Source organism: Polistes canadensis, unplaced genomic scaffold (genome assembly GCF_001313835.1).
Source record: "Polistes canadensis isolate GaletaPanama2010 unplaced genomic scaffold, ASM131383v1 scaffold_165, whole genome shotgun sequence".
NCBI classification, from domain to species: Eukaryota; Metazoa; Arthropoda; class Insecta; order Hymenoptera; family Vespidae; genus Polistes; species Polistes canadensis.
In genome coordinates, this window is record NW_014569712.1 from 254,999 (window position 1) to 272,879 (window position 17,881).

At 34.0% G+C, this 17,881-nt stretch overlaps 2 protein-coding genes across 8 annotated transcripts in view; one reads left to right on the forward strand and one right to left on the reverse strand.

The window, feature by feature from the left end:
- Positions 1-3,923, reverse strand: part of LOC106789128 (transcriptional regulator ERG homolog) — a 31,553-nt gene extending 27,630 nt beyond the window's left edge. For 3 of the 4 annotated variants that reach the window (XM_014753064.1, XM_014753062.1, XM_014753060.1), the window contains exons 1-2: positions 1,467-2,108; positions 712-1,103 (exon numbers count right to left, since the gene is read on the reverse strand). In XM_014753064.1, the coding sequence (XP_014608550.1) occupies positions 712-1,090 (379 nt within the window). In that variant the 5' untranslated portion in view covers positions 1,091-1,103; positions 1,467-2,108. Of the gene's footprint in view, positions 1-711; positions 1,104-1,466; positions 2,109-3,239 lie in introns of those variants that run through there. The other variant, XM_014753061.1, reaches the window with a different exon arrangement.
- Positions 3,924-9,356: 5,433 nt separating this feature from the next.
- On the forward strand, positions 9,357-17,257 carry LOC106789132 (ATP-dependent 6-phosphofructokinase). 4 transcript variants are annotated; one of them, XM_014753077.1, is made up of 16 exons: positions 9,357-9,579; positions 11,222-11,345; positions 11,429-11,580; positions 11,658-11,847; positions 11,924-12,134; positions 12,418-12,526; positions 14,012-14,200; positions 14,313-14,503; positions 14,592-14,670; positions 15,050-15,076; positions 15,425-15,526; positions 15,605-15,811; positions 15,924-16,076; positions 16,159-16,483; positions 16,586-16,808; positions 16,933-17,257. In XM_014753077.1, exons 2-16 carry the CDS (start codon positions 11,249-11,251, stop codon positions 17,075-17,077), a joined length of 2,400 nt encoding a protein of 799 aa, XP_014608563.1. In that variant the 5' UTR covers positions 9,357-9,579; positions 11,222-11,248; the 3' UTR covers positions 17,078-17,257. The 4 variants fall into 4 exon arrangements, with proteins under 4 accessions (XP_014608563.1, XP_014608565.1, XP_014608562.1 ...); XM_014753076.1 differs by lacking the exon at positions 12,418-12,526 and adding an exon at positions 13,336-13,444 and having other exon boundaries at positions 9,358-9,579; XM_014753079.1 differs by lacking the exon at positions 15,050-15,076.
- Positions 17,258-17,881: the final 624 nt, after the last annotated feature.

Here is a 17,881-nt window from a genome sequence, read left to right on the forward strand (position 1 = left end):
TGACGGCGAAAAGCAACAGTCAAACCCGGTGCACCACAGCACACCACACCGCACCCCACCGCACCCCTATCGTCTACGGTAAACACTGGCAAATGATTACATTCTGCGATTCTATTGCACTACTCTTATCTCATCGTCTCTAAACTTTGGTAAGATCAATGATACGGAAACATTCATTTTTCATTTTATCTTTCTCTACTGTTACACTATTATTTTTATTTCCTTTTGTTTTTTTATATTATAATATTCTCTAGTTGCGCGCAAAGTAATGAGGAAAAATCATTTCATTGGGAACTTTTATTTTCTATCGCGAATTGATATACTAAGAAATTCAAGAAATATTATGGCTGAATATAAACGTAGAAATGTATTCTATTTTTTGAAATTATATAATAAGATTTCAAAAAAAAACAAAACAAAAAATAAGCTATTCAAAGTATTTTAACATTGTCGAGAAATTGTATAGGCCAATTTGTGTATAACATTCAAATCTAAATGATACAAAATTTGTCTGGCTTAGCAAGATAATTGTATTTAACAAAAGTAGGAAATAAAAAAACGTTGACAATTGTATAGCAAGGAAAGAATAATATTTCAGAATCGTTAATGGAACACAACTGGGAGGCAAAAAAGTTGCGTTCATAAGAGTTTGGTAACGGGAAGGGGTGGGTGGTTCGGGGGAAAAGATTGAAAGCATACGGAAGCACTCACCGGTGATGGAGGAGGCGGTCGGCGAAATGGCGGACGGGTTGGCACGCGGAGGTGGCGAAAAAGCTCCGGGAAGATAACCAGCACGATCGGCTAAGGCTTGTTTAGCTTGTTTGACACTTTCCTTAAGCCGTTGAAAGGTGCTGTCGCATGCTAAACCACGATACGTCCAGTTTTCTTGTTTAACATTGGTCGCGGTTACCCCCGCGACCACCGCAGAGGCAGCAGCGGCCGCGGCCGCGGTCGTGGCTCCGGCCCCGACTCCGGTTCCGCTCCCGGATCCGGACCCAACCCCGACCCCGGCCCCGGCCGCACCTCCGCTACCGGTGGTTCCCTTTAATTCGAGCGCACCTGCGTACGAACAGCTAGCGCTGTCGTACATCACCAAACTGCCCCTGAAACACATTTCACCCAAAATACTTTTTTTAACGCATTAATTCATTAGATTTTGTATTCGCGTTAATATATCGCGGATTCATTGCTTAGGATGTATTGTTTAATTGGTGGCCTTGATACTCCTCTATTCTTTCCACTCCTCGTGATTTTTTTTATCATGTAATCATCCATCCACGTAAATTATTATTTTGCTTCGCATTAGAGGAATAGAAGAGAAATGGTTTAATGTGATATTTAAATATTTGCATTTGTTAATAAGATTTAGAACGAATTCATGATTTTGATTTAATCCGAGTTCACAAGACCACCGTTTAAATAGTAATTATTGTTAGGTATTATTAATCACTGCCGACGGAGATTACCTTCGATTTCTCGGCAGATTGTCGCGAATTTTGGCGACGCACGTATTTAATCCTATCGACTAACAATCGACATCGAAACGAACTATTACAACACAATTAACACTCAAAAATAAACACTTGTTTCACTAACAGAAGATAGATATATATATAATTAATAATAACACTAACGCGTATCATCCTAATTCGCGCAAACTCGTGGAAAACACATCACCCGATCGACGCGATGTCGTTTTAACGATCATAATTATGGGAAATAATAATAAAAAGATAATAAAATGGAAAAAAGAAAACGCTAGATGACGGTGATATCGTTAACTCGTCCAAGTATAATAAAAACGTTTGGCTAAATTCCATGACCGTTTGAATATAATTTACTCGAGTTTGTTAAACGTCAAAAAAACAGAAAAAAAAAAGAACATCGTACGCGTACGCTAGATGATGATGATCTATCATCAGATGAGAAATAAAAACAACGGGATAGAGATCTATATCTTAGAATGACGAAAATCGATCAATCGACGAATGAAAAAAACTGATAAAAATAATAATGAAATGTTGGTATCCGAGTCCGGAGGATGGTGGTGCCGATATCAAGAAGAAGGTACTCCGGGCAGGTTGTCTCGCGCAACTGTGGCCGCGGCGGTCAGCAAATTGCTTGCTTCCGGGCCTCATTACATCACTCTGTTACTCTGTTAACGCTCGCCGGAAACCCCCCTCAGCCTACCTCCTCTAAACTCTCTCTCTCGCACGTACCTACACACACTATTTAAATGCAGTGTCGCGGTAACGCTGATATAGACGCGCATTCGCATGCGAAAGAGGGAGAAACCTCGACTAACCGTGCGTGCATCTACGTTAACCGATAGTCGAGTAGTTCCCTTCGAACGAGAAGCCACTCTTCTTATTTCATTTTATTTATCATCCAAAATTTTTCAACAGTTTCGAATTAACAACAATTCGAGACGTACTTTCTTTACCAAATTTTTATCAATCAAAGTGAATACCACGTGCAACTTTTATCGTTACGAGAACGTTGATCTTTTGTTCATTTTCTTTATTTATCAAAATATAATAATAATAATCAAGGATCGATTAATCATTTGGTTCACATCCAATATTACTTTTACCCTCAAGATTTCCGATTTAAACGCGTTTACTAAAATGGTATACAAAGAAATCAGAATAATCTCTATATCGATTTAGATGCAACAACTTCTTTGGATGACACGTTATTTCTTTTTATTTTATTTTATTTTTTTCTTCTTCCTTCCTCGACAAATGAGAAATACGGATTTTTTTACTTCGATGTAAATATACGACAAAACTACGAGATATAAGTGAGATTAAACAAAATGTTATCCGATCAAAATTAGTATGTATAAGTTTTTCTGTTTTTTTTTCGAGACTATTCATTCGTGTGGTTTCATTTAAAAATGTAAAATCTCGCGTAAAATGGAGAGGACGATTGTTAATCATTCCACACAAAATGATGGACAATCTTATTATATCTTATTATTAGTCAAAACGATAACGACGTATGTTTCTTTCATTGGCACGCTAAGAGATACCGCGCGTACTCGTACTCGCGTTTCCTGTACTCTGATTCAATTAGACCTTTCCGGTAATAGCGAACGTATCTCTACGTCAGAGAAAAAAGAGACCTCGAGAAAAATAAAAAAAGAGAAAAAGAGAAAAAGAGAGAGAGAGAGAGAGAGAACATACCATTTACATATTATTTTGTTAAGAAAAAATTCTAAATGAAAAAATCCTCACCGTCAACGCGGGGTACCGCGGGTTATCTTATCCAGTACTGTCGAATCCAGGACTAAATTTAGGTTGGATAAACGTCCGCGAACACTTCCTCTTAAAGTCAAGTAACGTCGTTGAAAGTATGCCGAACTCGAACAAAGTTAACTTAATCGTCGTCGTCGTTGTTGTCGTCGTCAACGTCGTCGAGAATCACGAATCACTGATCGCGAGAACACAACAAACACGAGAGTTGTTAGAAAGAACAAGAAGGAGGAGGTGGGAGGGTTATATTATCAAGTCCAAGAGAGTAAAAGGGTTTAGCACGCGAGATCGATGAAAGGGAAACGCGAATACAGTTTTCACATCGATAAATAAAACTTACGATTGACGCAACAACTTATTCGATGTTATAATAGGGTAAGAAATAAAATCAGGTGCGTTTGTTAATGCACACACGTAAACACGGCAGAAAAAGAGAAAAAGAGAGAGATAGAGATAGGGGTAAAATAAAACACATTTACTATCGCACGAGTTGATTTCTCGCGTGCATGGACGGAGTTTCGAGTTTCAAGTTGAAAGAGAAAGAGAGAGAGAGAGAGGTAAGGGAAAACACGAGGTAATTTCGATATGGGAAAGACAACGGGAACGTTTGCGGAATGGGCTTTTGCGGAGAACCCTTGTGGACCACCGGTTACGGTGGACTTGGCCAAAGACGCGGACGCACGCATTCGGCACCGTCGTTATCACTCGCGGTCCGACGATTGGCTGTATCGGAGCCTGCGCCGGGACGCCCTCTCCTCCCTCCACCCACCCCCCGGAGGGATATCACATACAGAGGGGAGGACTTGCCAAACCCTTCTACACCCCTCTAACCCTCCGCAACTTCTCTCCCACCCTTTTGCCCAACTCCGATACAGCTCCTTAGAGGCGGGATCATCCACCTCCCTTTTTCTCTCTCTCTCGATAGGGGTAACAGGCTCAGGGATAGAAAGAGAAAACTTTCCTCTCGACCTTTGGATTCAAATCCTTGGTATACACTATTGTGGATTTCAGATTTTTACTCTATTGTTATTTTCTACTTTTCCCCTTCTTCTTTTTTTTTTTTTTTCTTATCACTTTTAAACATAATTAATACAATGTCAATGTTTCCCTTAATGCAATTAATTCGTAATTCGCGTCAATGATTGTAAATGATCTTAAATTTGTATCTAAAAATTGAGAAAGTTATTTTGATTAATATAATTCAACATATACATACTGTGTATAATAAATCTCGATATTGTAATCTATATTTCTTTCTATTATATATGGTTTTCTTTTTTGTTGTTGTCTGATCTCTCTCTTAATAAAAAGTCGCGTATAAAATCTCGGTAGAGAAGGGAATAAAAAGGATCTTTGTATGTATATACGCGAGCATAGACGAAAATTATCTGATCCACGCATTGCAGTAACAAGGAGGGCGCGACACGAGCGACACGTGCCCGGTCTATGCTTTTCATAGATGCACTGGCAAACCCAACATGGGGCTGGTAGACGACGTCCACGCGTATATATGTTCGTTCGATACGTTCGTTCGATACATTCGCGCGATACGGTCCACGATAGACCACCATCACCATCACCACCACCACCATATATTTGTATGCGTGCGTGCGTGATACGTCCGTACGATAACACGATCTATCGTTATCGTCATCTTCGTTAACCAACAACGCGTGATCGACATTGCGAATAGTTACATGATTCTTTAACACCAATCACCAATCAGAGAAAAACGATACACGAGAGTAACTTATTATTATCTCGAGATACCACCACCACCATCACCCTCCTCCTACTCGTATCCCGTTGACATTCGATACTCTTGGGAAAGAAAGAAAAAAAAAAGGATTGATTTTGTATTTTTCTTTTAATTGAAATTTAAAAGAATTTTCGAAAGACCCCCCCAAACCCTCTTTAACTTTTGGTAGCAACGATTTTCAATATATACGAATAAGATTTCTAACAGATTTTCTTAGATTATTTATTGAATGACCCCCCAGGATATTCGTTGCATCGTCGTCGTCGACGCCGGACGATCGGAAACTTCACGCATGACCGAAAAGGTCCGAACGGATGTAGGATTCAGGATTTTCTAAGGAAACGGGGAATGTTAGGGGGATGTCGTTGCAATTCTCCATTCTGTATGTTACGCACGAATAAATATACTATCTTTACGGCTCGTACCAAACAAGAATAATCATCGAAGAAGAAGAAGAAGAAGAAGAAGAAGTATGGTCTATCAAAAATCATCCATGATTTTCCATACTTCTTATACCGTGAAAAGATCGTTTGAGGAACGATAGGACGTGAAAATGAGTCTATCGGCGTTTCGAGTTAGCTTTCGTGAATGTAAACTAGGTGCTTCCTGCACGACTCGAACAGAAAGAGAGAAAGAGAGAGAAAGAGAGAGAGAGAGAGAGAGTGCTCGATTCGCTGGTCTTTTTTCACAAGGCCGATCGATAATGCCATTGCAAACACCCTGTATATGCTCGGTTAATGTTAATGGTAGGGGCTGGCACAGCTTGACAGGGGTGGCTTGCCCCCTTGCCCGTGAGTTAGAACTTCCTGAGGCTTTCCTCGCGTCCACCCTGAGAACCACCCAGAGAACCACCCTGAGAACCACCACCCTCACCTCGCTTCTCTGTCCTGTACCTTGGCTAATGGTCGGAGCAGGAAATATCAAAAGTCACCGTCTTCGTGAACAACACACTTTCTAACCTTTCCCTTTCTTTCTTTTTCTTTTTTTCTTTCTTTAACTACAGAATAGAAAACAAACATTCGCACTTTTCTAATTCAAGAATATCTTTTCTCCCCCAAGTATCGTTTTAGCTATTCTTGAATAAAAGTATAAAAGATACTTTGAAAAAAAATCCATCCCTTTTCTTGTTCTTTTTTCTAAAATGAATATTATTCGCCGAGATACGAAAATCGTTTTAGGTTTTATTTCTAACGTCGGATTGGCCAATGCGATACGATCTTTGTCATTAGAAAAAGATGAATCTGAGAAGAGAAAAGCAAACGTAATCACCGTTTGTCACGAACGCAACGCATTCAACAGGTTAGTGTGTGGCATATTAAAAAGAATTTATTCGCGAGCTAATAGATGCCCTCGGTGATGTCCTGCTATCGCGAGTGTCTATTTCATTGGGAGTTTCAATCTACATACTACTACTTCCTCTTCTTTTTACGATCTCAAATTTGGATAGAAAAGTTTCGACAAACAAAAAATATATATCGATCGTAACGATTTGTTATTTTGTTGACGTGAGAAAACGAGGATAACAAGTTGCGTATCGTACTCGAGGGATTTGTATTGATATCTGGTGATTTAATTTGTAACAATTAGAGGACAGGGTATCCCCTAAAAGTTGAATGAAGTGTAAGAGCGAAGAGAGGAGAATAAGGGGAAGAAAGAGAAAGAGGAGGGGGTGAGGAAGGTGGAGATATACCGCGCCCTGCTATTAATATCAGTTAACGACCCGATATGATCGCCCGTCCATGGTCAGACCGGCTGCTAGCTATCATTATGTTCGGTTCATGAACTGGAACTATGGGTTCTAGACTTCACTTCGACCAGAACAAAACTTAACCCTATCGATCGAGAACGGTAAGATGACTCACGGCATCGATACCTCTACTTCTCTTTATTTTCTTTTAAAGGACTCAAGGAAATCACGGTTTATCGAATTTCGTTTAATATACTCTAATCGTATCCTTTTGATCTCTATCGAATAGTTAACAATTGAAAAAACCGTTCGTGAATGAAACTAGACGATCACTTACCATTTTCTATCGAAATTCTTTAGGATAATAGAAGTAAGATAAGAAAGTTTAAGAGGATCTTGATCAAGTAGAGAAACGATGTATGACGTAGAGGAATACAAGTTAGGTAACTAAAGACGTGTAGTAGAGGGTTGTTATAGTAGCAGGGAAGAATAGATAGGGGGTGGGATGGGGTGGGTTGGTCCGTCGAGGTAGTAGGAGGCATCCTGGTCAACGTCGAAACGAGCCTGCCGCTTGGATTACCATAAGCATTCATATATGCGCCAGCACATTATACTTGCATACCTGGCTAGCATAAAGGCGCTCGACAGCGATGGTGCTCGTAGAATAGCCACCTACCAAGTTCTACCTACTTACTTACTTGTACCAACCACCTTCACGAGCGACCAGCACGCAAACCTGATTGACTTGTAGATGAGGCGACACAGTCGATATACTTCAGAGTCGAACGTCCGGCTAGGAAAGCCCTTATAGCTCGTCCTCGCAACAACCCTGTGTTCCTTCCATGCTCCTGCTACTATTCTCCTGCTACTATGCTCATGCTACTATGCGCTCCTACCAATCCCTTCAAACGACACTCTCTCGATTCTTCCACATCCCTCGTCCGTAGATTTTCCATCCTCTCTCTCTCTCTCTCTCTTTCTCTCGCTCTCTCGCAACCACCGTCCGTTATCTAGTTAATTAATCTCTGCCGAGGGCGGCAGCAGCAGGGCGGCAAAACTCCCACCGTTTCTGCGAGCAGCGTAACGAACCTCGACGACCAAAGTGTCGACGAGTTCTCCTACCATCGACTTTCTCTCTCTCAACCCTCCCACAACACCACTTCACGCACCTATCTCACCCTATCGTCTAACTGAAATTTTCATTAGATTGCCAAAAGAAACCTTTGTCTTTTATTAAATGTATTTTAATCAATGTTACTTTATAATTGAAACAGAATGGGCCCTGTGTTTCAAATTTATACAGATGGAATACAACAAGAGTATTTTTCATATATATGATGAAAGAAGAGCAATAGCTTTCTTACGTATAGTAGAGCTTGAAAATAGTTCTGAGAAGTCTAATATAATAATAATAAAATATAATAAAAATTAAAGCGAAGTCTGCTATTTAAACAGTTACCCTATATAAAAGCAGTACTTTACGATCTAAATGTTTTAAAATTATCAGCCGTATATAAAAAAAGTTTGATTAGATTATAATTTTTCTTAATAATATATTGTACATACTTAAACTTTAACATTTCTAATTGTTGTTTGTTTTTAAATGTATATAAAATTTAATTACACATTCCCTTTGTGTACATTACTAGTTATTAAAAGTTACTAGGAAATAAGAAAGTTTAAAATATATTGAAATCTAGTAACATTTTTTAGCCTCATATCGGTAATAGTAGTGCTCTACTTTTATCTTTTCGAAAATAAAAAATTTTCAACGCAGAAAGAAAAAAATAATTGCAGTTAATTGCTCACTAATTGCTCATTCAAAACCCATAATTGCTTACTTTATTTTCGCATTTTTTTTACTGTCGGTAATACGACTTACCGACCGAAAGATCAGATGGTAAGTTACCATCAGAACATATGGTAAGTTACCATCAGAACAGATACAGGAAAAAGACTTAGTAGATTAAAATAAAAACCTACATCATATTGGAGAAAATTGGACAAACAAAAAGTGAACAATTGATTGAAAACAAAAAACAGTAGGAAACTTCATTGCTTTACTCAGAAATGAGAAAGAACGTTTTTGTATTTTCAATTATTTATAACTAATTAAATAATATAGTGGCTCAGTCGAGTAGCTTACTTACTCACTGTTTGAATTAAATAATCGTCTTAATAGTCATTCATATTTATATTAAGTGAAATGTTAAAGTTTAAGAGTATGTACAATATATTTTTAAGAAAAATTATAATCTAATCATTAAGGAATCTTTACGTAAAATCATACGAACTTTTTTTATATACGGCTAATAATTTAAAAAGTGTGTGTGTCAGTTCCGACTCACGACTGGAGTTTAATCCCTAATACAAAGTCTGATAAAAGAAAACTTTCAAGTCTTAATGTTAGTCTGAAAAGAGATAGAGTGGGAGAAAGAGAGAGAAGTAGACATTACTTGATACGATAAAAAAGTATTAAAAAATCATTTTTCACGATACCATTGATAGGAATGCATTCTCGTAATTTTTAAATAAGCAATTCAAAGAATTCAGCGCGAGCTTAGGGCGTCGCGCTATTGGTTGACATGATTGCCGGGTAACGTTGATTGGTGGACGAATCGGATGGTGAAGGATCACGTGCTCGAGGAGGGTCAGTGGTAGAGCATAGGAACTTAAAGGTCACCTTCAGCCGTCCAAACGTAGTGCAAGTCTTGTCTTTGACGGTTCGATAGTTGTAGCATTGTCAAGTGCTACATTTTATCAAAGAAAGATAATAAAAAAAAGAGAGAGAAGGAAAGAAAGAGAGAAAGAGAGTGAGTGAATAGCACGTTTTATCGTAGCCTAGTTCGCTCATTCGAGCGTAATTTTCTTTAAAAGTAAGTAATAGCCATTGAATACTTTCTTCCTTTTAAAACATCAATTACATATAATTATTTCGACATAGTTTTTCGGAATGACGATTTTATCTCTCATTTCAATCATAATTCTATAAATTATACAAATAAACTGTTATTGAATATGATGCAAAAATGTTCCACCTTAGGTGTGGATAATTAACTTGCCTCTTGACATTAAAGCTCGATTCACAATATTTCGTCTGGCTACATTTACTTTTACATATACATGCATATACGTTGGCACGAATTGTTTGACGCTTTGAATTTATATCGAAGTTAGTTTATTATGCTCGAGAAAAAAACGTTAAGCGCTTTTTTAAATGTTGTACAATTTATTCGAATGCAAATATCTTCTCAGTTATTTTATTCATTAATATTGAATGAACGTTCATTAACATCGATACGATTTCATTGATACATATTATTAACATTACAGAAAAAGATAGAGAAACGTTGTGAACCGAACTTTATTCCAATAATATTGACGATTATTAACTGTATATATACATAAATTTGTATTACTATCAATATCATACTATTGAAATTTCATATTTTGTATTATTTGCACAAAAAGAGAAAAAAAACGTTGTGAATCGAGCTTTATTCGACAATGAACGATTATTCATACACATCTATACATTAGTATTACTATCAATATTATACTGTTAAAATTCCGCGTTTTGTTGACGTGCCACTTTTTGAAATGTTGCCAAAATGTTTCTTTTATTAATAATATTGCATTTCGAAGATCAAAACGATCCTTTGAAAATATTGTTTGGATGTGTCTTTCGTATTTTTATTATATTTATATTTGTCAAACACTTTTTCGAATATGAAAATTAAATTATATTCAAATTCAATCATAATTTAGTAAAAATTTATTAGTTAAACTATTAAGTATTATATAGGTATTATGCATAAATTATTGAGCTAAAGTTGCAACGTTTATTATATTCTATTGTGACAAAAGAAACTCTACTCTGAAAACTAGAGATATAGATTGCAATGACAATTTTTGTTTCAAGGTGAAGAGATCTTTTTTTTCTCTCTTCTCTAATGCTTCCAAATTTATCCTATAGATTGTAAACAATTATAAAAAGAATAGTAAATAAATACTAATAATATATTCGTGGTTTTGTAATCTGCATCGTGTTTATCATTAATTATAATCTCAAATATAGATACCAATTACCAAGAGCATTTATGTGACAAAGAAAAAACTAAATATTTGTATCCATTGATAAATCTTATGAAGAAAAGTAATATCGATTCAAGTTCTATCAATAATGCAATCTATTGCATATAATAAACCAATTATGTCGAATAAAAATCATGATATTAAAAAAGAATCCGATGTGTATATCGCACATACATATGCTGATGATAAATCAAATTCTTGCAACTTGTCAAGAGAGAGTTCAGAAGTATTTTGCTCTTGTGATAATGTACAACATAAAATTGATTTAAGTAAATAGATATGTAGGAAATGATAAATAATTAGTTTTAAATAATTTCACTAGACAAAAGTAGATTCCTAAAAATATTTGTACAATTAATGTATCACAAAATACCTCTTTGAAAGATTAATTTATTTTAATTTATACTTTTTTTTTTTTTATAGAAAGATTGTCAAGTTAACGGCACAATTATGGGGGAAGAATTAGCACCACAAACCAAGTTTATAAAGCCAGGGAGTCACAAGGGTAAAGGCTTAGCCGTCTTTACCAGTGGTGGTGATTCGCAAGGTGAATATATATTTTATTATCAATGTATTTAATTCTATGATATTAAAAAGAACATATTATAATACTTGAAAATTAATTTGTAGGTATGAATGCTGCTGTAAGGGCAGTCGTGAGGATGGGCATATATCTTGGTTGCAAAGTATTTTTTATCAGAGAAGGCTACCAAGGTATGGTAGATGGAGGAAGTAATATAGTAGAAGCAAGTTGGTCATCCGTATCATGTATTATTCATAGGGTTAGTAATTGATGCTTGATAAGAGTTTCAAATTTATTTACAATTTAGCAGCATAATATAATTTCGTCAATCTTTAGGGTGGCACGATGATAGGATCCGCTAGATGTACAGATTTCCGAGAACGCGCTGGTCGTTTAAGAGCAGCTAAGAATTTAGTAACCAATGGAATATCCAATTTAGTTGTTATTGGCGGTGATGGTTCTTTAACTGGTGCTAATCTTTTTAAAGAAGAATGGGCTGATCTTTTGAAAGAACTTACGAAAAATGGTACATAAACAAGATTAAGATCTAATTATAATTATTAAATCGTTCGATATTATATGATGTAATATTTATTTATTAGGTGAAATAACTCCTGAACAGAGTGAAAAATACAAGTATTTACATATCGTCGGTATGGTGGGTTCTATCGACAACGACTTTTGTGGAACTGACATGACTATTGGAACAGATTCAGCGTTACATCGTATTATTGAAAGTATTGATGCTATCGTTAGTACAGCTTATTCTCATCAACGTACTTTTATTATGGAAGTTATGGGTAGACATTGCGGGTATGTATAATATCTAATTTAATATATATATATATATATATATATATATATATAAAAATTGAAAACAACCAAAATTTACTTCATTTTTAAAAAGAGTCATTAGGAGTAATAAAAGTTTCTTATCTTTTCGTCGTAATCGATCTTAAGAGCCCACCATAATATAAGTTTCCAACTTTTTTGAATATTCCTTTACATTTTTTAATATCGACTTAGTCATTGGTGTGTTGGTTACCAAATTCTATTATATGGTACAATATAAAAATGAAGATTAACATTTGGCTAGGTATTTGGCCATTGTGGGCGCTCTAGCTGCAGAAGCAGACTATGTTTTCTTCCCAGAATGTCCACCACCCGTCGACTGGCCTGAAAAATTATGTAAAAAGTTGGAACAGGCATGTTTTATGAATTTTCCAAATTTTTCATTTTGTTGCTTTTAAACTAATAGAATCTTAACAACAACAAATGTTTTTATTTTTTAATATCATGCTTTAATCGCTGAATGGATTTCAATATTTCAAACATGTACCACATTTAAAATCCTCCTCTGATCCAGACACACGAGGGCGAGTGGACATAAATGTTTCCTTTTTTTTACATTTGACAAATAAATTCTAAACTCCATAGATTTATCATTTCAATTGGGAAAAAAAAAATCAAAATAGAAAATATTGGAAATAATCAGAATTCAGAAGCTTTCAGGTATTTAACTATAGCCTCGAGTTTGGCTACCGAAGCTTGTTATTCGTTTCTTCCTGAATGTCCAACAAAAGGTGATTGGGTCGACGAAGTTTGTGAAGCTGTGCAAAAGGCATGTTTGATCAAATTGTCAGCTCTACAAATTTTGAACTACATAATTTACGTACAAATCATAATAAAAATCTATGAAATAGTTAGATCCCTTTGACTGTAGAAAAATATATTTTAATTTTTTAATTAAATACAAAGTAGCCCCCATATTACCTTTAAAGGACATTCAATTAGATATTTCAAACGCTAGATTTCATATTAAAACAAGAAGTAATATTCAATACGAAGATATGTTTCGATATGCCAAATGCAGTGATGAATACATTATCAATTAATTCCATTTATCCTATTTAAAATGAATCCTTGTATTATGACTCTAATAAGTCATTGGTAATGTACTTAATAAGTGTAGTACACATTATCTTTAGCTAGTTTTTATGGCATACCATTACAGTTACCTGGCTCTAGTCGCAGCTATCTGTTGTGAAGCAGATTTTGTTTTCATCCCAGAATGGCCACCAGAGCAAGATTGGCCGAACAAGCTCTGCAAAAAATTGTTGCAGGTTTGCTAATGTTATGTTTTTTTTTTTATTTTTATTTTTATTTTATTTCAATATTATTTAAAATTCAATTATTGCGCTTTTTTCTTTTTATACGTTGCGTCTTTATACAAATTAAAAATTAGATTTTTTTACAGTTTTATATTATTTGTCGTTTAAACGATAAAAAAGCTTTGTACCAGTAGAATATATATAAATTATTCTTAATTTCTTACTCGTATAAAGGGGTAAGTTAATTTGTAGTTTGTTGTTTCCTTTTTTGCTTTCGTGTCCATTATTTGAAAATCTAACATTACATCTACAAAGCAAATGTAATATACGATTTCTTAAAATCATGTAAAATTACAATCAAAGTTTCTAAGTTAACATTGAAGATATTAACTTTAAAAATTAGAAGTGTTTTATAATTATTAAAATATCGTATATTCTATGCTATTCATAATAATTTGGGATTGATTAATAACTTGCTTGCAAATTATTTTCTATCGTTATTGTACACATTTTTTCTTACATACAATTAATATAAGGAGTAATCACAGTTTTTTTTCTAAATAATAAATATTCTTATAGGAACGTCTTACTGGACAACGATTAAATATTATAATCGTTGCTGAAGGTGCTGTTGACAGGAATGGCGATCCTATTACTGCTGCAAAAGTACATAAAGTTGTAGTTGATAAATTACAACAGGATACTAGAATCACTGTGTTGGGCCATGTCCAAAGAGGTGGTAATCCATCTGCCTTCGACAGAGTGTTGGTATGTTCTTTTCTCATTGATAATAAATTAAAATACGTAATACTAAATGCATCTATTATGTACAATAAATATATGTAGACATTTTTAAATTGAAATTCGTAATATTTTATAGGGATGTCGTATGGGTGCAGAAGCTGTAATGGCATTGATGGAAGCAACACCTGAAACAGAAGCTTGTGTTGTTACACTAGATGGAAACCAAGCTGTTAGATTACCACTCATGGAATGCGTACGTCGTACAAAGGCTGTAGCTAAAGCTATGGCAGATAAAAATTGGGATTTGGCAGTACAACTTCGAGGAAAGTAAGGGATATGAAATAGTTTCAATAATATTCAATGGAATATGATTTCATATGATTTTGTAAGTTCACATAATTATAATATTTAACAGAGGTTTCGCTCGTAACTTGGAAACGTACAAAATGTTGACTCGATTGAAAGCACCCGCAGATTATGACATTAATGCTAAGGTAATAATTCTAATATTTTTTTATTATACATTCTCTTACAATTGGAATTGAAAATCTTGATAAGTAACTCTCGTATTAATACAATTATTTGTAGTTGCGATTCTAAACTTTACAGATTTTTGATTCTATGAAATAAAAAACAGTATTTATATACAGGGCGAAATAATTGTTAATAGCAGTCTATAAAAATAAAGAATATCATAAACGTAAAAATTTTTCTATATACAATAATGAATATTTTACAAGCACTATTTTATCTAACACTTATTTCGAGTTTTATTCTGTATATATATACACAAATATCTGCATATATTAAATACATAAATTAATATATTTACACATTATTTAATAATCTACGCATTATGTAATATTGCTTCAGGAATTGAATGGTCCTACATTAACAAAGGTAAATTTAAATAAAATGGTTATAAGCTTCATTTTCTATTCAACATTAGATTATTTATAGTTTAACGCTTTTTTGAAATTTCTAATTTCTTCTTCTTTTTTCTTCTAAAAGCAACTCACTCTGTGCGGACAAGTGACTTAATTTGTTGTTAAATAATACATTCCTGTTGTGATAAGAACAAAAAATGTTCTAAAGATGTATATATTTACAGTGTATATCAATTATCATTTCAGATTGAATGTACAAAACATAAAGAAATGTAATGTATTTTCCTATGCACGTAGCATGAAGTTTTATTACTATTTAAAATATATAAATATATGTATATTTTTATATATTTTATTTCAGGATCATCATACGGTGGCTGTTATGCATATCGGTTCACCTTCTTGCGGTATGAATGCTGCAGTACGTTCTTTCGTACGAAATTGCATCTACAGAGGAGATAAGGTACATAAAAAAAAAAAAAAATAAATATATTTATTTTATATTTTGACCAAATTTTTCAATTAAATTATAACAATTTAGGTCTATGGAGTCTGTGACGGTGTACTGGGTCTTATGTCCGGAAAATTCAAATTAATGGATTGGCCTTCGGTAACAGGATGGGTAGCACAAGGGGGTGCTTACTTAGGAACAAAACGTGCTCCGCCAAAAGATGATCAATTACCTCAAATCGCTCAGAAATTGAAAGAATTTGGAATTCAAGCTTTGCTTATTATTGGTGGATTTGAGGTTGATACAAAATTCTTTTTTCTTAGCATATCTATTTCATAATATTAGGTTGTCCTAAAAAAAAAAAGATATATTTTTTTACTGATCAGGTGTTACTTTTATTTATTTATAGGGTTATCAAACAGGACTTATGTTCTATAACGCCAGAGACAAATTTGAAGAATTTAGAATTCCTATTGCTATGATACCTGCTACTATTAGTAACAATGTTCCTGGTACAGAATTTTCTTTAGGCTGTGATACTGCCTTAAATGAAATTACTGAGGTATTTCCTAATACTATCTCGAGTCTTTAATAATATTTATACAATATTTTATATTTTATTTATATGATAATCGTCTTCCTAGATTTGTGATCGTATACGTCAATCAGCACAAGGTACTAAACGTCGCGTATTTATTATTGAAACAATGGGTGGTTATTGTGGCTATTTAGCAACAGTAGCAGGACTAGCTGGTGGTGCTGATGCAGCTTATATCTTCGAAGAAAAGTTCAATATCAAGGATTTAAATCAAGATGTAATAGCAATGGCTGCTAAAATGTCTGAAGGTGTACAGAGAGGACTTATTCTTAGAAACGAAAATGCCAATTTGAATTATAACACTGACTTCATGCAAAGACTGTTTAGCGAAGAAGGAAAAGGATTGTTCAGTTGTAGGATGAATATAATCGGTAATTTTACGTAATATACATTTATTTTATATGTCTCTAGAAATGGATATTGTAAAGTTGTAAAAAATTGGAGAAATTAATTTTTTTGTTTTAATTTAAAAGGTCATATGCAACAAGGTGGTTCACCGACTCCTTTCGATCGTAATTTGGGTACTAAAATGGGTGCTAAAGCTGTCGAGTGGTTTAGTGAGCAATTTAAGAAATGTACTAACGCTGAAGGACGCACGTATACAACTGATTCAACTAGTGCAGTAATGTTAGGTATCGTTAGAAGGCAATATAGGTTCACACCATTCACAGAACTTATAGAAGTTACTGATTTCGAGTAAGTGTGTAATTCTTCTTCCCTGTTTCATTTTTAAATAATAGTAACTTTATTTTCTATCGGGTAATTCGGTTAGATTTTATTTTTGGTTGCGTTGTTTTATAATTTGATAATATTTTCGCAGCCATCGCATTCCGACGTATCAATGGTGGATGAAATTACGACCATTACTGAAAGTTTTAGCGAAACACGAATCTACATACGAAGAGGAAGGTCTATATATAACTGTAGAAGAAATGGACCTTGGTAATGATTCGCCTCTTGTGTAATTTGTACACATCGATACCTCGTACTTTCGGTACCTTAATTTAAAGGTAATGTGTCTATGAAGTGCGCATTGATTGTGTGCAAGATAGGTTTTAATAAATATTTGCAGTATTTGCGTCATATATTAGTATATTCGCGTTTGATTGCTTAATATGAAAAAGAAAAAAAAAAGAAAAAAAAAATAGAATTTTAGATAATACTTTTTAATAAATAAGATACTTATACAAAATTAAATCCTAAAAGTATTATTATATAATTCACTCGTTATGCAAATGTCTTATACCGAGAAAAAAAAAAAGAAAAGAAAAAATATCTCTTATAATAATACATTAAATAATGCACTTCTCTCCGTAGTCACATATTTGTTAAGCCTAAAAAAAAAATAAAAAGGAGAAAAAAGAAAAATAATTTAAAAAGTTAAAAATGTGAACACTTCAAATAAACTGCATATTATAAAACAAAAATAAAAAAACACGAGTGGTAAATAGGTAATAATTCTATTTGGTTTTTCGGCGCTATATCATTTTTACACCTTAAGCAGCATATTTTAACTCAGGTAAAAAATAGGTACAAAGGTAATACCTGGAAACAGAAAAGTTTAATTACTCCTATTATATTAATACTAATAATTAATAATGATATCTGTCTCGGTTACTCCTGATTAATTAATTATTAGGGTGACGAAATGATGTCATCGCCATATATTGAATATATGTCAAATTAGCTGTGTGTGTGTGTATATGTACTACCAGTAATAATGCATATTATTACATAACTAAAATGCTTTTTTAAAAATGTTTCACTTT